This window comes from Drosophila sechellia, chromosome 3R (genome assembly GCF_004382195.2).
Source record: "Drosophila sechellia strain sech25 chromosome 3R, ASM438219v1, whole genome shotgun sequence".
NCBI lineage: Eukaryota > Metazoa > Arthropoda > Insecta > Diptera > Drosophilidae > Drosophila > Drosophila sechellia.
The window spans coordinates 25,966,855-25,988,735 of NC_045952.1; the positions used below are offsets into that span (position 1 = coordinate 25,966,855).

Below are 21,881 nucleotides of genomic sequence, written 5' to 3' on the forward strand. Positions count from 1 at the left end.
GCTAACTCTGAACTACAAACACACCAGCAGCTGAAATTTTTCGACAACTTTCGACTGCGGTCGCCTGCTCAAGATACAAAACTGCAATTCAATTGCCCGCCAGGCAGCCAAGTTAGCAGTCGTGCACTTTAAGGCCAGCAGTACGAAAAGCAGCAATGAAAACTGCAACAAAAATCTACGGGCAAGAAGAAAATTGCTCGCAATAAATTTCGAATTAAATAGAAATTTGCACAGTCAAATACTGGGTTTTTTTTTTTTGGGTGGGCAAAAGATACCGCCGAAGCCGGAGGGCCGAAGCTGCTAGCTGGCTGGCAAAAAAAATGCAAATCTCAACTAATTCTTATAAATTATTTAATAAGAAAAAGTCAAATGATTCATTTTTAAGCTGCACCCTTCATCACCAAAGCTCAGCTGGAGCGCAAATGCGGCGAGAAAAAGCGAGCGAGAGACCAAAACGGCAGCTAAAAAAGCCATAAAAAGTGCAGCAAAAGAGAAAAGTCAGGACCGGAAAATGGCAAAGACTGCGGAAAAAAGAATGGAAAGCTATACGGGAATACCCTTGCGCACTAAATTGCCAGCTGAAATACCGATTTTCTTAAGCTCATCTCGGATTCATTTGTAAATTTGAAGTGCAAGCATTTTTTTACAGATTTTTTTATAGCCACCTTAAAAGCAAACTTATTATCATCATTTCCAGTTTGTTGTTATTTTCTTTTTTTTTATATTTTTAGTCACAATGTGGAGGTGCTATCGTCACTAGTTTTTCGCACGTTAAGAGAGGTTTTTGTTTGATATGGAACAGCAAGTTCTGCAGGGTATCAAAACTGCTTTTAGCAAAGCATGCTTTTGCATGTGCCAAAGCAATTGTACAGTGCTTTCCCAGCAAAACGGTGATGATTTACCGCCAAACTGGAAGTGAAGTGATGTGACTGAATTGGCAGCCTGTGTCGCCGACAGTCGAGGCGCAAATAAGTTTGCATGCATCGGAGTGGGAATGGGAATAGGGGCAAAATGCTATTTCCGAGCAAAAAGCAAAAAGCCCTTTGTTCGATGCCAGTAGTCAATATTAATGTGTCACACACCTTCCGGGCCAAACGGCACGTTCGTGCGTGAGTTTGAAAATGCGAAATGTCGTCCATCGCATCGATTATTAATCACGAACTCGCTGGGCACTCAGTCGAGCGAGCGCCACGCCCTCTGTCGGCGAAAAAGGAAAGTGAGCGCATACAATGGGGCGCAGCGTTTTCCTTTGCCTTTGCTTGCGAAAAAGCGGTAACAAAGAGCCCAGAGGAAATAAAAAAGAACAGAGCTCGAAGGGAAAGAGAAGAAGTGCTGCTGGTGCTGCAAGAATGCAAAATGTTGAATGTTGTGCACATGGCAGTTTATTCATGATTTCACATATTTCGAACCACGCCCACCGCCCCTCATTGTTGGCAAAAAATATTGCCTCTGTGTGTGTGTGCTTTCTAAGGATGAGAAAGTCCCCAGGACACCCACACACGCACACACTTACACGCTGATGCCATGGCTTTATACCCGATTTGGTTTTTCTACAGCGCGCGTTCTTTTTTGCATTGGACTTTTGGTTGCACTAAGACAAACTTTTTTCCAGCTGCTTCCTTGTAAACTTGCATTTTTATGGTTTTAACATGTTTACTTAAATTCTTGTGTATTTGTCTTGTTGGCGTGGCTGTGACAAATGTTCAAAGCTGCTAGTAGCTATGAAAAAACCGACGTATTAAATTACTTTCTTTTACATTGTATGTTATACCAACCAGTAACAACAAAAATAAATAAATAAATCGCTGATGAAAAACACAACATTTGCCTAGCACAGCATTTTCGTTATTTTAAATAAATATTGTTGGTCTAATTCTCAGTACTCTACTGTAGTTTTCAACTCAGCAGCCCTTTATGATGATATCTGCAGTAGACTCCAAAATTGGTAATGTCTATAGAGATCGGATAATTTATCAGTGAACATCCACTATACTATCTATACTACGTCTGGTTTCCGCAATCAGAGCAGAGCAGTTGATTATCTTAATATGCGTATTTATAATATACGTTTTATAGACTTATATGGAGTGATAAAAGCTGTAGTCTCCAGCGGCTTTATAGTTGTCCGCAAACATTAGATAAAGAAAGTCATTAAATAGATGTTCACAGTCCATTTTTCCAGTTAGTATTTCTGAAACAACGTCGCCAATATGCCGCTGACCTACTTTCTCTTCCAAGTGGCAGTCGCCCTACTGGCGATCGTTACCTATATACTCCATCGCAAACTAACGTATTTTAAGAGGCGTGGCATTCCGTATGATAAGCCCCATCCTCTCAGAGGAAATATGGAGGGATATAAGAAAACGAGGACCGTTCACGAAATCCACCAGGAATACTACAACAAGTATCGGAACAGCAAGGCTCCTTTTGTGGGATTCTATCTGTTCCAGAAGCCCGCCGCATTTGTTATAGATCTGAAGCTGGCCAAACAAATACTGATCAAGAACTTTTCCAATTTCACCGACAAGGGAATATACTACAACGAGAAAGATGATCCCATGTCAGCGCATCTCTTTAATCTGGATGGACCCCAGTGGCGTTTGCTAAGGAGCAAGCTATCCCCGACTTTCACGTCGGGCAAAATGAAGTTCATGTATCCGACGATTGTGTCGGTGGCTGAGGAATTAATGGCTGTGATGCACGAGAAGGTAGCGGAAAACTGCATACTGGACGTTCGGGATCTGGTGGCCAGGTTCACAGTGGATGTCATCGGAACCTGTGCCTTTGGCATCAAGTGTAATAGTCTGCGAGATGAGAAGGCCGAGTTTTTGCACTTTGGCAGGCGGGCTTTGGTGGATTCTCGTCATGGTAATCTAGTAAGTGGCCTCATGCGCAGCTATCCCAATTTGGCCAGGCGACTGGGCCTGTGCCGAAACACGGCTCAAATTCAGGAGTTCTATCAAAGAATAGTTAAGCAGACTGTCACTTTGCGCGAAAAGGAGAATATCAAACGGAATGATTTCATGGATATGCTAATTGGCTTAAAAAATCAGAAGAATATGACTCTTGAGAATGGCGAGGTTGTTAAGGGACTAACCATGGATGAGATCGTTGCCCAAGCCTTTGTGTTCTTCATCGCTGGCTTTGATACCTCATCCTCCACCATGACATTTGCCCTCTACGAGCTGGCCAAGAATCCGAGTATCCAGGATAAGGTGAGAGCCGAGTTGGAGCAGGTTCTGGAGCAGCACGATCAGAAGTTTACCTACGAGTGCATCAAGGATCTAAAGTACCTCGACCAAGTTATAAATGGTGAGTTGTGTGTTTATTAAATTCAAGCGATCCCAAAAGATCATAAAATGTCGTTTCAGAAACCCTACGCCATTATACCATAGTACCGAATGTGGATCGAGTGGCCGCCAAACGTTTTGTGGTTCCCGGCAATCCCAAATTTGTCATCGAGGCTGGACAGTCGGTCATTATTCCATCGTCGGCCATACATCACGATCCTAGTATTTACCCCGAACCCAATGAGTTTCGGCCGGAGAGGTTTTCTCCAGAAGAATCCGCCAAACGTCCCTCGGTTGCCTGGCTTCCCTTCGGAGAAGGTCCTCGCAACTGCATTGGACTGAGATTTGGACAGATGCAGGCTCGTATTGGACTAGCCATGCTCATTAAGAACTTCATGTTCTCCAAATGCTCAGAGACACCAGATCCCTTGATCTTCGATCCACATTCCGCCATTTTACTCGGAATTAAAGGCGGAATTCAGCTGAAGGTGGAAGCAATCTAGAAACGACGAACTTTTCTCACATACGCTTAAAAACTAATAATCAACTTATAATAACAGCTGGCTCAATTTTACTAAGTTACTAAGTTCTCCTTGGCCAATTCCATTTTGTCAAATATCTATAGATTCAACTATTCATGGAAGTGTACCATAATGAAGCGACCCGTTTGGCATTGCATATGCTGATAGCATTTTTATCCTTATTGCTGGGCTCAGCGTTTACCAATTACCGGCAGGACGACAGGACTCCAAACCACTCCGCTCCACACCCATTTGCCTTTTGGTGGGCTTTCGCTTTAGCTCAGGCCCGCATGTATTAATTCTAATTAAATTTGTTATTCAAAACGAAGCTCGGGCACGTCCTTGCTAGCCATTTTGCAAGTGTTAACCTTTTTCCCGGCCTCCTTCCGCTGCCCAGGACCACGTTAAGCCTTCGAAAATGGACCAGCCGTCGGATTGGCGACGATTTGCACGCCAAACGGAGAATGGCGAATGGAGAATGTTGGGCTGAAGGAGGCGAATGGGGGCGGGGCATCAACCTTGACATTTTTGCTGCCAGCTTCTGTTTTCATTACACTAATGAAGTCATGCGCCACGGTGCGGTATGTAGGCATACACATTTGCGATATGGCATGGCTTGCTAGCAGCTTTTGGGTCCAGGTCCAGATCCGCTGCCAAACGACCGGCAGACACATAAAAAGGTGTACTACTCGTGCGAGTTGGCCGGCATTTGTGTGCCTACGCCCGCTTTTAGCAATGCCAGCTGCGCCTCATTACCCCATTTTATTGTGCCCAGAGTGAGTGATGCCCAGGCAGTCTTAACACTGTCAAAGCCCTACGCCCTGGCACATAATTAATGCAAAATGCAAACGTATATTCATGGCGGCTCCATGCTCATGGCACGCTCATAACGCATACGCCGTGTGGCCATAAAGCGCTTTAAAGGCTTAAGATTCGAGTTCGACGGCGGCACGAGTACAAAAGTATTTTAAACTTATTTAATTGCTATAGCAATTGTAACAGTTTACATATAACATAAAAAGAAATATAAAAGCATTGCATATTAACCCAATAAGCCAAGTCCGTAAATAAGGTTTATGAGTATTCCATTATCTTTACCATCATTTTATTACCAGTCTTTGCCCTGTTTTCAAGGCCTATGATAAAGGTAAAGCTTTAAGACTTTGAACTTCACTAACTGCACAAGTCAAGTGAGCTGGCAGTGCTAAATTGTAAGACGACAGAAATATTTCAACAGGAATTTACGACGCGAGCACACTAAATGCTCATTTAGTTTGCACTTTTATTTAGAAACTTCTTTTGCACGTTTGCCAAATTGTCTGCGGTGGCCAAAAGCCGCCAACAAAAAGGCTGAGAGGCAGCATCAGCAACAACAACGGCAATTGTGTGTGTGTGTGTGTTGGCCAAGTGCAATAATAATGAAGGTGGGAGGCGTAAATTTCGCTTTGGCTGCAGGGCAAGAGAAATGGTCTGACTGCAACGAACTGGGCACCCCATGGTGGCACTGGGATCTGGATCCTGCGGCTCCTGAACCGAACAACCAAGCGAACAGCCAGCTAAACAGCAGCCCACAGAACCCACTCACCTGTACAGGTGAGCCATGTTGTCAGCGGAAGGTAGCTACAAATTCTCGTTGCAAAAGCTTTTAGTGAATTTATGGCAAGGAAATTCCTTTCGCTTCTGCTCGAAAAAGCAGGGTGCACTGCTGGTCGGTCGTATGTTTATGTCTTGGTCCTCAGATCCAGACTCGAAACTCCCAACTCCAAACTCCCAACTTCAAGCTGCAAACTGCAAAGTGGAGGATTGGACGGCGCCTCCACAACACTTGGCATGTGTACAAACGGCTTTATAAACTTCGCATTCGGGCCATAATGTACTCACAATTTAGCCAGCTCAGATTCGCACTCGCAGGGCCTCACAAGTGCCTAATGAGCCCCAACAAAGGCGTTCTGCGCAATTTTCGCAATTGAAAGCCAAAACTTTGGCATTTCGGGATGGCAAGGCCAACACACAGGCAGCACGCACAATTAATTTGCAAGGAGCTCACGCACTTACCCATCTCCGTGGAAAACAATTTGCCATATGCATTTCCACAAATTTGCGAGACTTCTTTCACTTTTTTTGTGTTTTTTTTTTTTGCTCTGCCAGCTGTACACGTATGAATTACCTGGCCATGTTTTGCAAATTGCCAACAACCTTGAAGTGTTGAACTCCGCCCCACGGCCTCCACTTTTCCCTTTTCTCAACTGGCTGTCTGCATCCTGCTCTATTTCTCCTTGGCCAAAAGTTGATTCAAGTTTATTCAAAAACAAATTTAACTTTTAAGTCATCAGCGAGCAGCGGCGAAAAGTGGAAGATATGGCCCCAAGGCAACTGCCATATGCTGCAGTCCTAGGTGATTCCTACACAGAGAGAAATGGGAAGGCTATTCAACAGAAGAAGCTGACAAGTTGCAGTGCTTTCATTTTGTATTAACTGAAGAAAAGTATCACATTTTTAATAATAAACAAGCTCCTAGATTGAAGGACATACGTTTGCAGAAACAGCTCGAACTTTCAATTCATTTGTGGCAATTTTTCATTTCATTAAATATGGTTTTAAAGATCAGCTTTACTTGTAATTTATAAGAATGCATTTTCCTCAGTGTACATATTGTAACATCCCTGAGGAATTTACCGCGCAGATTATTCTGATAGTTTTTCTTTCAGTCGCATCAGGCGCGGTAGCATCTTCTTTATTATTTTCCTTTCGCGGAATATTTTATTGTGAAAATTACGTTAGCCTGCATATGCAGAGCGAGTGGAGAAAGTGGGTCTGGTGGGTTTATGCATCTGCATCTTTATTCTGTCTGCCATTGTTTAACTGGAAGGTCGTCGCTTTCGCTCTTCTGCCCAAACCCGCCAGCGAACCGAGTTCGCAGCAGTATTTGCATTCAACTTAATTGCGTTTTAAGTAGATTTGTGGTGAGATGTGTTTGTGCGGATGCGATTGTCAGACGGCATTTACTTGTGCTGCATGACCGACTACGGATACTATGGCATTCAGTCTTTCTTACAGACATTGAAAGCATATATGCTCATACATATGCATGTGTGTGGTCGCTGGCAGAGCTTAAAGTTAAATAACGCCAGGGACGCATACGATTACACACGATATCGAAATACAAAGGTGGCCGGATAATTAAGATGGGAAAATATTTAATGAAATTATTTCACTGATTGCGACAAGCAGGCATTATTTGCGCAGAAACATTACAGCAACATTAAAGCACTTAAAGACATTAACTGCCACAAGCCCACGAAATAATTAGGTTCGGTGTGGATTTCAAGGATATTTATAAGTATCCAAGCAAGGGAATATCCTGTCAGCGTATTTGCATTATAAGCATCGAATCCCCGATGCCGACATTATTTCAACGCGCAAATCTCTGCAGCTGTCTGATCCGAGCTGGAGTGCTTTATTTTCCTCGTCGCTTGCGCCGGTACACGTGTCAAACTAATTTCACATTTTGTTGCCTTTTATTAGCCGGCGCATTTGTGTCACCTGCCGAGCTGCACCATGCCCATTCCATTGAATATGCCAGCTCCACAATGCTTTTGGCGCATTGAAATTCATAAAATATTTGCACAGCGAAATAGGCTACGAAGACTGGGGCTTCGGGCGGAGTATTATGTGTCAAGCACGTTTGAATTCAAATTCAAATATTTGCGAGAGTCGACAAACAAATAAGCGCAAATATGGTAAACAGCAATAAGCAGCTATGGCGCAGGCAGAATCTCGTGCACGTCGGATTTGGGGGTCCTTGTGCAAGGACTCGGCATCCTAATACCCATGTATGCAAAAATCTTTAGCACCCGCATGAAATGCCGTCACCTTGGCAGTCAGCTCAGCTGCTTGTTGCCTCAAAATATGTCAGTCTTAATTTCATACACATTGGTAAATATTCAATGGCCAGCCAGTAAGCTCGTCATGTGTAACATCGACAGGCGAAAAGGAATCGGCTTAAAGGCTCGACATGTCCTTGGCCCCGAACTGATGAAAACACCGAGCCGGCACTTCCTAATTCGACTAATCGCGTCTGCAAAATGGTCCACTCCCTCCTTGTAGCTGAGTAAATCAAATCAAGCTGAGTTATTTTGAATATATTGAATACGGCTTATTCTTTAAACTTTAAATAATTTGGATGGACACAACACTCATTCTTTAAAAGTAATAATTTCTTAGAAACAATACCGTTGTTACATTTTAGCAACTTTAAGCAAGAGTTTTGAAAGTTATGCTAGAGTCACAGGCTGAAATTCTAGGTAACTTTACACAGATGTGCAATTTGTATTTGTTAGGAATATATTTGCGCTTAATCCAGCATTAAACCTCTTTAAGAAAACCGGAGCAAATGGGCCCAGGATAGGGAAAATGGAGCGTCGACTTGTCAATGAATCGATTATGATTTGTGGCAAAAGTATAGCACACTTATAGGGGCTGCCTACACAACTTTCTGCTGGAAATATATTTCAGCGCGAATTTGCACATTCGCAGTGCCAAAGAATGCGCCGAGGGGCAATAAATCTTCGATTGTTTGCCCCAAAGAGAGGGCAAAGGATGTGTCCTGGTGTCCTGGTGTCCTCGCGTCCGCGAGTCCTGTCGTCCTGGTGTCCTTGTGTGTGGGCGTGTCTGGTTGTGAGAGCCCGGGGCAAGACATTCATTCCGGCCATTTTGCAGCCTGCGTTTCGCTCGCCACATTTACTGGCCTAATTGCGCTGTCTGCCATCCAGCCAGCCAAATGGCAAAATAAAAAACGCAAAGGACGAAATCGAAAGGCAAACACGCAAACAGCGAGCTGTCATTACGCCTCAATTCCCCAGCAAGTCATCGCTACTTTTGATAATTGTCCCAGTGACCTTCTGCCGAGGCAAATATGCGATCAGAAAGAAAAACACACTGTGAGTTTCCATTTATATCAATGAACTCCGAGATGCCTCACCCCGTTTAACCTTGCCAATTATAGTGAAAAATAGAGCCAAACATTCCATTCCACGTCTGCGATGCTGGCAAAATATAAGAAGAAAATAAGCGAATTCGGCAATAAATAGCTATAGCCATCGAGAAAATATATTTTTGCCTGTCTCGGTCACTGTGCGGTCCTGTCCGATTTGGAGCTCCAAGTCCGAGGACTGCAGGCGACTTCGACTCGCTGCCAGGACAAGATAAATGATGTTTCCAAACTAACACACACGTACAGTTGGAGATATTGATATAGTAATGAAAATTCTCGAATGGTATGGATCAATTTCTTTACATTAAGAAGCTATCTTAAGTTACAATGCATAATAGAAGGACTAAAATAAACTGCTGCATGCTTTGAGATACATTGTGAACTCTTGTTGATATACTTATGATAAGAGAACGTTTTCTTATAAGCCTATTACCTATTTTCTTGCCCGCAATCGTATGCGAGTATGTTGTTATCACTTAGCTGGCCATGTTAGCTGCCATTTTGCTGACTATTTGCAATTGTCTGGTCGAAGATTGTCCGGACTTTTGACTTCGTGCTTTTTCGCCAGTCCATCTCCGCTTTTTCTCCACTCGGCCATCTCTCATAATGATTGCCTGGTGAAAAATGCAATTATATTTGATTGTAGTTTAAGGTGCCATGTTTGCATTGCGCGCCAAATGCCGCACATTTATCACACTTCCTGCGCCGCAAACAAGAAGGAGGACATTTTTGCAAGTCGACACGGAGAAAGTGACATGGAATTTATTGAGCCAGTCTGGGGCCATATATCAGGCGCAGCATTTGTCAGGAAGTGCCAATGGCTCTAAACCGAATTGAACTTTGTTCCTATTGATTTTCAGCACAGCAGCTTCGTTCTCTTTTTCCGGCTCGCTGCTCCGTGCGATGCGTGTTGTAATTTTGGCAATTTAAATGCCATTAAAAGCGGCATAGCCCCAAAAAGTTTCAAATGATGTGCGAAGGATGGAAAATGTTGCGAGTATTGTTCGTATTTATGCAATTTGTGGCAGCTGCTCGAACAACCGCAGCTACAAGACACATGTACCACACTCACACCATTCCGCATTCCAGAGCCACCACACAAACAACCACAAAGAGGACTGGTATGGAATATTCAATTAAATTGCAAAATCAATTTTCTGCAAATTAGCATATTTATATTTGCATATTTTTAATGGGCTGACGAAAGCGGAGCACACAGGTCACAACAGGTGCGAAAAGGGAAATTGTGCCAAATTAAAATCAGATAACTCGGAGTGACTTACACTAGGCCAACACATATGAGTTGCTCCTTGGTTTGGGCTCCTTCAGTAGTCATTGGCATCTGTTCCAGAGGAACGTGTCTTATGTTCCGAACTCAGCATTAGAATTCGCTCAGCCCTGAGCATCATCTTCAAAACCCACTAACCGCACATCCACTTCCTGGAATCTCAAAGTCAGCACTCCTCGCAGCCACGTGTATGGGTACTTAGTAATCCCATGGCCTATGGCATATCATAACCATATAGACAACTCATCTTACGCAAGGAATTTCGATAATTACATTTAGCAACTGGCGTATTATTGCGATTGGGGAGGATGAGAAGTACAGGTATGGGATAATAATATAATAATAAAATAATCTAAAAATATGTTAAAATAAACTAATCATATCAGACACGTTATTAAAAGTTTCAATACTTATTTAATACATAATCACTTTATTTAATCGCAAATTGTTTTGCATATATTTGGTAAGAAGTATCTTTTATTTCTATACCACATCATCACAAGTTTGTAGAGGTGGTATTATTTCATCAGGTATATCTCTATATAGTTTGTGCCTTATATTTAATCCTTACAACTTTTGCACCGCCCCAATTGAATGCCTCCCACTCGCATATACATTTTAATTTATTTATACACGTTTTTACCCCCAACTGGCGAAATGGCTTGCCCCAACCCAGCACACATGTGTGGCCACCATTTTGGTATACAAATTACAAAATTATACAAATCAACGCCGCACAATTGCTTCAATTGAACCCAGACCAGAGGCCTCAGCTTCAAGAGCCCAAGATTGCGATTCTCAAGCAGAAGTGCGGGTAGTACGACTACGAGTGTATACCTCGAACATTCCTGTCGGTGATGGTGTGTGGCTGGCAGAGATTAGAGTCACTCCAGACGAACAATCAAAGACAAAGCGTCCTCGACACCTGCGCGGAATTATGAAGCCCACTCGCAGATGGAGAAACGCGGGTGGATCAATCGCGTTGGGTGGTTGCTACTTGGTATATGGGTGGCTTTCGGGTGGCAGAAGGGCGAGGCAATTAAGTCATTACTTCGTACACAAACACATACTGATATGCCCGCCAAAGGCGTTCGTTCTGCAGGTGTTTTACAAGTGTGCAAACAAAGTGCCACGGTGGTTGCATAAAAGCCAGTAAAGCGGATGTAAGTGTCTGCCTTATGTGGCAACGGGCTTCGCATGCGTGTTTGTACGGCTCCCCGATTGTTTGCCAGTCCTCGTTGTGGTTGCAATAAAGGCATGCAAATTTATGTGGGGCCCCCATTCCCTTTTCCCCTCGACTTTTCCATATTTTTGATAAGCTATTTTCATCGCCCCCAGAGCTGCGATTGTGTGTGTGTATGTGAGTGAGTGTGTGCATGAGTGGTGGCGAAATGAAATTAACAAATCATTTCACTTATGGCCACTGGGGCATCTGCTTCCACTTGGCTCTAACATCACTTTGATGCTAATTTGAATGGGAAATGTGTCATTTCGGGTGATTACAAAGGGATCTTATCAGCAGGCAGGCAGCCTCAGTTGGGAACGGCAAATTGAAACATTTTTCATAAATGTAATGCAGATTGTTTGAGACCTAATTTATTTCATTTTTCAAAGTGTTCCCTTTATATATATGAAGAATATTTTGCATGAGTTCCCTGCCCGATAACAGCAATTAGCCAATTACAAAACAGAAACCGCTGAAAGGACCTTAGGGTTAATTTTCAGTAATGGAACAAATGTCGGGAGAACTGTTTGGGAATTCTGCCCTTTGGTCAGAATCTGTTCGCGAAAGGATTTTGTTTTGTGCTGCTTGGTGTATCATTGGGATTTTCGAGCTACTGGCGCTCCAGCTTCGACTATGAATTTGACTACGTTTTCCTGAACGATCGATTCTCCAGAACCATCGACCTGAGCAACTTTGTTGCCCTAGTTTTGGGTCATGCTATCATCGTATTGGAGCTACTGTGGGGAAATTGCAGCAAAGATGTGGATAGGCAACTTCAGGCGATTCATACCCAAATAAAACTGCAACTGGATACTCCGAATAGCACGGATCGTGTGCGGAGATACTGCAATTGGATCTACGGATCCAGCCCTCATCATACGATGGCTACTATTTATCGTAGTGACTATATATAGTAATCGTGCTCTTACCAATTACGCCACCTACTCGGAATTGGTTTTGCTGGCTCCTTTTACCGAGTTCACACTGTACTGTGCTGTGATTTGGTTTATTTATCAAGAACTTATCGTTGGAGGCTCCAATGTCCTGGATGAATTGTACAGAACCCGTTTTGAGATGTGGTCCATACGCCGCTTATCCCTGCAGAAATTGGAGAAGGTGCAGGCAATCCATAACTCTTTGTGGCAGGCAATCCGTTGTCTGGAGTCCTACTTTCAACTGAGCCTGATCACCCTGCTCATGAAGTTCTTCATCGATACTTCTGCCCTGCCATACTGGCTCTACCTCAGCAGAGTTGAGCACACAAGGGTGGCTGTGCAGCACTGTTAGTAAAAGCCCATTAAAATAAATAGTTCATATAGCTAATTTAATGTATATGTACTATTTCCCAACAGACGTCGCTATGGATGAGTGCATCAAACTCTTAGAGACTATAGTGCCCTGCTATCTCTGCACGCGATGTGATGCACTGCAGCGAAAGTTTCGATCGGTAGTAGTCAACTAAATGCGGCTCTTAGAAGTTTAAACCTTCAGATGAGTCAGGAGAAATATAAATTTTGTGCAGGAGGAATGGTGGACATAAACACAGATATGCTGGGAAAGGTAGGCAAATTTGAACAGTGCCATTAGTAAAAACTACAAATAATTCATTTTTCCAGTTCATTTTTGGAATGATCAGCTAAATTGTGATCTGCATCCAGTTTAGCATCAACTTCAGAGCCAAGAAAATGAGCACAGACTGTCAAAACATCACATCCACAAGTGCCCCCGTTTAAGTGACCTCTTTGAATCGATTATTGTTGGGCAGTCTGGTCGCGTGCTTATTAAATTAAAGTCAATTAACCTAATTAGCAAAATTGATATCTGCCCGTGCATAATCAAAAAAGGACAAGAGGCAATCAGAGCAGCAGCAAGCAACAGCAGCTGGCCGAAAGTCTACTTCACATAATTATTCATGCTTAAAAATTCTATTATAAACTTTTGCCAACGGCCACTGACCGTTCGTGTAGGATTCAGGATTCAGGACGCAGGGAGGTCCTGGGGATACTTGTGCTCATGGCTTGGGCTTGTTCGCCACGCATGGCCAATCTGTCAGGGGTTCATACGTAAACTAATGTATCTGAAAGATACACTTGCGACTTGCGACTTGTTTCTATTATATCCCATTTAATAGAAAAAACAAATCTTTAGTATAAACATTTTAATAAACGAAAGTATATTTACTGCTCTTTCGGCTTTCTGAGAAGTTGCATTTCTACACTTCTTAATTGTTTCCAGGAAAACAGCATTTTAGAGTGTAAGTAGCCTTGAAGCTTGCCACTCAGGCCGTTGCTGCCACGCACAAATTCGTGGCCAAGTGAGAGTGCAGCTTACTCATACTTTCTTTATATATATTCGCACGAGTAGGCTCCAAGTTGGGGGGCTTAAAGCAAAATTTCCAGCGCTCTATGATAAATCGAATTGAATCTAGTGAGTGTGGGTAGATGTCAAGTCGAACCGAATCGTGCTGCAGGTCATGCGGCAAATCTCAAACTTTGTAGGGCACTTCATTAATCAGGATGAATTTTTTATTTATTCACTTTAAAATTTGGGAAAAGCAAAATCCTCGACAGAGTGAGGGATCCAATAAACTGCAACTGTTTGCTGTCATATGCGACATGACAATGCTCTTCTTCAGAATCGACTTAACATTCTAACGAGCTCTGCGACACTTGACACATTGGGTATCAGGCAAATTTCTGAAGCGGCTAGAAGATTTTCTTTCATTCACACGGCTTTTTTCAGCAAAAAGGGCACTGCGAAAAAAATATGTTTCAAACCGAAAACATATAAGTACTCCTTGAAGTTGTTAATTTCTAATCATTACTCTAGATTTCAATGAAATGCCTAAAATTTCGATAAGCATTTTAGTGCCCTAATAAATTCAGAGAAACCCCTGTTTTTCCTCAGTGATCAGCTGTCCTTAGGGAGAGTCATTTCGGATTTTCATTTCACCCATCGACGGAAGCTTAAAGAAGCCAACTGCAGCTGCAATGGCTTAGGACCACCTGAAAACGTTTTTGTTCAGCAACTCGGGTACTTTTCCAACTCGAAGTGAGCTTATGTGTTGACACTAATTAATGCTCAAGAGTCCCCCCCTGAAACGCCTGATTGGTAGGGAATTCGAATGGCAAATGTTCGTGTGCGCTTGCTTTGGCCAACCCAATGGCAAATAATAAAAGGCAACTCATAATCGTCTCATAAAAATCAGATGTGCTCACGCACATTAATGCACATAGACGCCAATGGCAGTATACCAGTGCCATGAGTTCTTTGACATAGACAATGGCGGCAATGGCGGTCCGTTTGTAAGGTTTATGCGGGAATCTTAAATTATAAGTAAAGTATATAAAAATTCATACAAATATAAAGATTATAGTTAAAGTTGCACCGAAGCACCTTAGAATTTGAGTTTACTTTAGAGTTGCCACGTTGTACTTTGAGTAACTAGCTTATTCGAAAGCTGCCTAACATTTGATGTCTGAGGAAACTTTGTAGCAGTAGAGTGGGTAATATTTTATTCAAGATCTGACCAAGGATACATACTCGTATTTTTAACTTTGTTTCGTTTTTTGCCCCCATAAACGGAGTACGTAGTTGCTTCTTGGCAGTGACAGACATGAGAGTGGAACACAACCAGAACACACACTTTCGCACACTTGCTGGAGGGACTTTTATAGCGACACGTAGTCAGGCACGTTTTGAAGTGCAGGAAGCTCTATCATAGACAGAAACGAGCATCTCTGTGTGCGTGTGTAGTTATTACTTTTATGAAGCATGTGATTACATTTTATTTTTAATGCTTTTAGTAAAATGAGGTTAGTACACACTTGGTTAGCGACAAATTACATTTCTTTTTTTTCCCCCCATTTTATACGTCAGCTTGCTGAGCAGGACGCGAATATTCGGTTGGTTTTTGGCCTGGATTTTGTAATCTTCGGCAGCGTCACAATATTTGCACTCGCTAATTGTTGTTGTCACTGGGGATGGCGGGGGAACAGTGCTTAAATCATCAACCATTGGCTGCATTAAACATGTGCACAATTAACTTCCGCTTCCGGTTATGATTGAACCCGGCCATATTTGAGCCGAGCACGGACATGCAGGACATGCAGGACATTCGGGGCCGATAAGCCATGCAATAAACACACACACACGCACACTCGCACGCACACACTCACATGCGGCGGTAATGTGCGTGACTGCAGTTAACTGTTTGCATATTAACGACAAATAACCCACAATCTCGCAACCTTGCAGCAGTATTATGTATCGATGGACGAGCACGCTGAGTGAGCGATAAGCACTAGATAATATTCCGGACCTGCCATCGCAAAGGATCCCTTAATGGTCCGCCGGCAGAGCTTTAATATAAAGCATAAAATAGCAGTGTATGGGCCCAATGGCATTGTTTACACACCGGTCATTTTGCCGGGGGTCACAGTTTGAGTTTGAGTTTCAGTTCGAGCTCAAAGGGTTAGTGCTTGAGTGCAATAACCACTCTCGGGCATTTCCAAAGCCATTTGGGCTAAAACCAGCAAAGGCCGCCATGCACCACATTCCAGGTAGACAAGGTTTGGCCAAACTAATTATGTATACATTATATAGAAACCAAGTACTATCCATAAATTAAAGTGTGGATTAAATACATTTGATTCAATTAAAATGTATAACAGCTTTAAATTTGCAATACAACCGAACATTCAACGTTTTCACTTTAATAAAGGATCCAAAAAAAGGAGGTAAATTGTAGTACTAAATAAAAAGAGCCCTTTAACATGCGTTTGACATTACCAGAGAACGAGCACACACATCCATAGAAGTCATTAAAATGCGTTGCAAAAACTAACCGATGTTTGGATATCAATGATATCGGGGTTACAAAAAAGAACTAATTAAATTCAACAAATGGTCAAGTGTATATTAGTTTCGCCTGCGCCGACGTATGAAAAACCCTTTTCCAAGGCATAAAAAAAAACCGAGAAAAACGAACCATTACGCAAACTTTTCATAATGATTTGATTCGCTGAATGAGCGGTAATTAAAACAATAATCTAGCCAATGCCCCGGGCGAAACTGAACGAACCAGGTCAACCAGCGAATTGGCTGAAGTGATTTGGCATATTTATGGGTATTATGGATATATATGTATGCCAATACACTCGAGGGTGCTACGTAGGCAGCTGCCATTTTACTTTTGAGCCCGTCTGCCTGTGCCCTGTGCTCTCGAAAAAGTCGTCTTCGAAGTCCAGATCCGGCAGAGTTTCCTGCCTCCTGGATTGGACCTCTGCCAAGCGAACTGGGTGGAAATAATAAACAAATCGAGTGGGGCAAAATGTTGACCAATATTTCAGCTAGGCTCCTTAGTTGCCGGTGACTGGATTGGTTTCGGATCCTTGCTTTGGGATCCGGCGTCCGAAGTCCGGAGTCCGGAGTCCCTTCCATCCGGATTGCCATAAATTATGAGAAGGCGTGTGGAGGAGGACTCAGTGCGGCACCTGATTTGTTTATTTGTGGGACACACATTTTTCACATTTTGCCTACGTCTGTTGACGTCGCCCATTCCCAACTCCAAATTCCAAATGCCATCGATGGCGCCACGTGAACAGTTTTTAAGCTGGCAATCTGGGAGCGAAGCTGACAAAATGCTGTGGCAAATCCAAGTCCAAAGCCAAAAGCCGATGTGGATCCATTGACATGTGATAGTATTTGCTCGATGCAAACAAAGACATGCAAAACATTTAATTGCTGTGTAAATGTTTGCTGAAAAGTGCTTAAAAACGTCTCAGCACGAGACACACATCACGTACTTAATTATTTGCTAGGAAAACAAAGACAAAAGGGTTTATTTTCCCACTGCAATCGCAGTTGCAGTTTGCTACTGGAACACTGGTTGGAAATGTGTTCATCGAAAACAGACATCGAAATACCCAGGGGATTGAGTGACTAAGAAGATTTATGGAAGGGACCTCGGTGTCATTGTTTCATACAATCCTCGCCCTTCAGCCCTTCAAAGCACTCACAATGGCATTGTGTTTTTTGGGCCAACCCACCTACCTGGCTGCAGCAACTTGTCACCATGGAACTGCATTTGGGTGGCAAATCGTTAACTGATCTCTGTGCCGGAGTGCCGTAAATTCCAGAGCCTGCCAACTTTCCAACTGCCACGCCCACGAGGTCTGTGGGTGCAGAAGTTATGCCAGCGGGGCAATGCGAAATGTTCACACCATTCGTTTTGGTAGGTTTTCGAGGTTGGTTGGCCAAGAACCATTAGCATTAGCACCACTAAATAGAAAATTTGGCCGGAATCCAAAATGCAGTCTCTACACCCGCTGCCAAAATGTTTTAAATGCACTTAAGAGCTGGTTCTTTTTCCGGCACTCTTATTCAATGGGTTTTCCATTAAATTTCAATATTTCGATTGGCCAAACTCAAAGAAATATTTATCTATTTTCCCAACACAATTTGTTTATACATATAACGTATATCTTGCTTTTTTACTTAATTTTCAATCAAATCGAGTTTTTGCATTCGGATATGCAGATGTTTGCTGTTGAACACTCTTGTGTAATTGAAACTAAATTTCTGCAACTTGAAGTTGTGGTTTGAAATTGTCTCTGCCTCAATGGCCTGGCTTTCATCTAAATAAATTACTCGAAATTCTTGGATACTAATTAAAAAAAATCGTTTGAAAAGATTAAGGATTTGTGCATTGCATTGCATTGCGGGCTGTGTAAATGAAAGCACTCAAAGCCAAAAGCCAAGTGCGGAATAATTTGCCAAACATCGAATGGCTTATCTTAAATTAAGGGTTAAGGACATCCGCCCAGCATTGGCATGCGGTTGGAGGAGGAAGCATCTGTAAGGAAGATGGCGTCCTCAAGGACATGGGCAACCGCTCAATCAAGCACAGATAGCTGAAATCGATCCATCTTCCATATATTTCAACGGACTGGGCCGCTTAACCCCAACCGAATTGGATCATTTGCGGGCTATCTAAACGCGCCAATGTTGCTACTGCTACTGCTTTTGTGGCGCTACAAAATACGGCACAATAACACTTTGACACAACATTGTCATAACTCTTTATAAGGGCCATGGTCGATGGGCGATGTGTGTTGGGTTGCTTTCCTCCGCTGAGGCAATATAAACAATGCTTGAGCTCTGGCCCTAAACGATTGCTCGTGGCTGCCATACAAGTTGTATTTTTCAATATTGTTTTTCCATGTGATTGAAGCACAAACATTATTAGCATACTCCTTGGCTACTTGTTCGTCCCTTCCTTGTCCATCCATCCAACCAGCCAACCAACCAACCAACCAGCCAGCCAGCCAGCCAACCAAGCAGCACACATATATATCTGGGTATATAGTTCCGTCTACATTATGCAAACATACATCAATAACCTAGTACGTTGTAATGCACTTGTCTCGGCAGGCGAACGCCCACTTTTTGGCCACCTCTTTATCAGGAGGTTCCACCAAACCCCCTCGACATCCATGGACAGCTGCGGCAATATGTTGGCGTTGCCATTGTGTCTTCAAGTCGGCGGATGGGAGGGATATGTGGAGGGCCATGCGGATGTAATGGAGCCATGGCTGAGCAAAGTATGGCTGAAGGCATTATTGGAACAAATCTTTCTGTTTTTGGCTGCCTTTCGGAATGCCATTCTGGTGGTTACACAGCGCTGCTGTATTCCCACTTCTGTTTTTGCATTTTTAGGTAACATTAGCTAAGCTTCCAAGTGCAATATACGATTTGGTAAATAAATCACAATAAAAACCAAAAAATCCCAAATTCCAAACAGCAAGAGATGAAGAAGTTGAGAGCTCGACTTATTGTGCCCTAATCTGTTAACGCACACATTGGAATAAGTAGGGCATCAAATTGCCGCCTAATGGTAATTTGATGAAACTAATTTGATAACAAATTCAATTTGAGAGTACCCAAACTCCAGACGTTGGCCAAATGCATTTGCGCCCAATGTTGGTGGGTGAGTTCGGCTGAGGGCGTTGCTCGGCTGAGGTTTTAACGCCAATGCAGATTGTGACACATTAGCACAGACAAACACAAACACTGGCGACAGAAACAACAGGAACGACAGCGAGGGCAGTAAACAGCATACATCCTGTGGCAGGACTCATGTAATTTGCAAAAGTTCAAAGCTTAACAAACTGTTACGGGGAAAATGCAAATGACAAATGTACTAGATTTTCAGACCTGCCTCTTTTGCGAGAACTACACACCATGTCTCTGTGCTTGTGTGTTGAGTCAAACAAAACGTAATTTAATCGCCCTACAACAACAAACACTCATTCAATCATTGAGCGCCACAAATGGCGCATTCCGTACGGTGCGTATACGTAATGTGTGGGTGCGCCCGAGCTGATGGGTTTGCCAGATACGCATACGAATACGCAACGTGCAACCGTTTTGGCAATTAGTGTGGCAGTTCATATATAATTAAGCTAGCTGCAGAGGAAACCCGGAAAGGAAACAGAAGTTGTAATAGTAATAACAGAAACAGAGGCAGTTTTGCCTAGGAGTTAACATAAGCAGCACCGGAAACGGAAGTTGACTTAAACATTGTTGCATTTTTTTTCCATTTCAGCAGTATATTCATGCACAAACGCATGCATAATGCCGCCCTAAAGCCAGCTCAGCTGCAGTCCCCGCCCGCATCTCTCCTGGCTAGATGCCCTTACACTAAGAAAAACAGATGTGTACTTCTTTTAGAAACTATACTTGCATGTTACATTTCTTTAAAAGAATGTTTAACCTGTTAGACACATTTTTAAATGGTTTCAAGCCTCTAGAGACTTTTATGGCATAAAAGTGATACTATTGTATGTTGCTTTCTCACCTTCATACACGAACTTAAAAACTTTTTGCCAATATCCCAGTGTAGACAAACAGGCGACTCCCGGGGGAGCCTGGTGGCCCAGCTGGGGATCCTGGACAGCATCTTGCACAGTGCCCAATTGATTTTCACGGTGCCACGGAGCGAAGGGAACGAGGCGAAGGACGAGCTCAGTCGGGCCTGTCTTGGTTGTCAACCGAGCTACTTTGGCCCATCCACGCTTGGCTTGGCACAAGTCAAAGCTAGTTGGAAGTCAATGCGCTTGAGTGCATTGTGGCCCGGCTATATCTTCTCTTTTCGGGTGCGCTCTGGTTTTGTTTCAGTCTCACTACGTACTTGGTGCGATATTTTGTTCTTTTCTGCTCTGTGTTTTGTGTGCACTCTTGATTTCCTTAAGCTGCTGCAATTAAAGAGTGCATCCTTGCAGGCAGCCAGCTATTATTTCAGACGAGTGCGCCACTTACAAGCTAGCCGAAAACTTTTTAATATGCTGGCGAATTTTGGGCAAAATTGCAAGTTAAATAAGTAAGTACAAGGCAAGCGGTGATAACAATGCGTAGACGAGCAAAGCAAACACAACGGCGAACTGACAAAGGACTCGTCGAGAATCAGGACTTGCGACTGGCATGAAGAAACCATCAACTTAATTTCCCGCCCAAGTCAATCCAACTTTTGTGCAATTTGCGTGACAAAATGGGGAAAAGAAAAGCGAAACTGGCTAAGGGAGCCGAGTGGAAGCCACAAAGTTTGATTGCAATTGAGACAAATAGCTCAGCTGAGCTGCGCGAGCTGGAGCGACCAAAAAAAAGAAATCCCCACACTACGCCTGCCGCATAATAAATGTTCTGGCACCTTTGGGAAAAACTTTTGAGCCTTTGATGGCATGTGATGCATTTTATGGATTTCCGATGCGCACACACATGGCCCTTCTCAGAAGAGGGAATTTCATGCAGCTCTGCATTTAATTGAATTGCCAGCAATAAGCAAAGGCAGCAAGCCACAGGACTTTTTGTCCTCGCCACTTCTGCCAACTTCCTTGTTGCTGAAGGACAGCAGAAAAGTTTGCGAGCAAAGCCCCAAGCCGAATTCAAATATTATACGCTTGCAGCCATTTCCCCTTCCTCTTCCTTCGTCCTTTTACCAATTCACCTTTCGCCTACATATCAGGTGTCACCCACTTGCCATTATTGCATCCGAGCACAAAGGCACCGCCGAAACCACGATTAAAAAGAATTCCAAACCTTAATCAAATACGCATGCCCATTAAACTTTTTCAATTTAAAGCCTTTGGGTGTCAAGTTTTGTGGTCTCGTGCGTCAACTCATTAAGGTTGCATGGCAACAAAGTTGCCAAGTCACCTCGGCAACAACTCCCCAAAGGACGACGGCTTCTCGCTTCTCGAAGCCCCAGCTCAAATGTCATGTCATAAATTTCAGCCACAAAATGTATCTCAGCATGCGAGGAGCAACAGTGCCCCGTATACAATATGCAAATGAAATTATCAAGCCCATCCTGAAGCCAAGAGCAACGCATTAGGAGCTCCGGACCTTCTCGGTCGAAGTGGTCGGAATAGAGTGCATATTCCGTATCCGTGCCCAACCTCTGACCGAAAAATATGGACCAGCACTTCGGCCAACACCGCATGCAAATATCGGCCTAAAACTGAGCCAGCTTCTGGAGGAGAATTAAAAACTGAGATGTTGGCCG

General features: G+C 43.2%; 2 protein-coding genes across 2 annotated transcripts; both read left to right on the plus strand.

Moving 5' to 3' along the window:
• The first annotated feature begins 2,192 nt into the window (after positions 1 to 2,192).
• Positions 2,193 to 3,968, plus strand: LOC6617182 (probable cytochrome P450 6a18). The gene is made up of 2 exons (XM_002041473.2): positions 2,193 to 3,312; positions 3,372 to 3,968. Exons 1-2 carry the CDS (start codon positions 2,211 to 2,213, stop codon positions 3,791 to 3,793), a joined length of 1,524 nt encoding a protein of 507 aa, XP_002041509.2. The 5' UTR covers positions 2,193 to 2,210; the 3' UTR covers positions 3,794 to 3,968.
• Positions 3,969 to 11,166: 7,198 nt separating this feature from the next.
• Positions 11,167 to 13,050, plus strand: LOC6617183 (putative gustatory receptor 98a). The gene is given in 6 exon segments (XM_002041474.2): positions 11,167 to 11,181; positions 11,839 to 12,183; positions 12,185 to 12,599; positions 12,670 to 12,762; positions 12,765 to 12,877; positions 12,934 to 13,050. Coding segments are annotated over 6 exon segments (1,098 nt in total).
• The last annotated feature ends 8,831 nt before the right edge of the window (positions 13,051 to 21,881 follow it).

Excerpts from the sequence above, each read along its gene's own strand:
- LOC6617182 (XM_002041473.2), top strand. The coding sequence starts at position 2,211 with ATGCCGCTGACCTACTTTCTCTTCCAAGTGGCAGTCGCCCTACTGGCG. Across the intron at positions 3,313-3,371 it reads CCTCGACCAAGTTATAAATG|AAACCCTACGCCATTATACC; the intron begins GTGAGTTGTGTG and ends ATGTCGTTTCAG.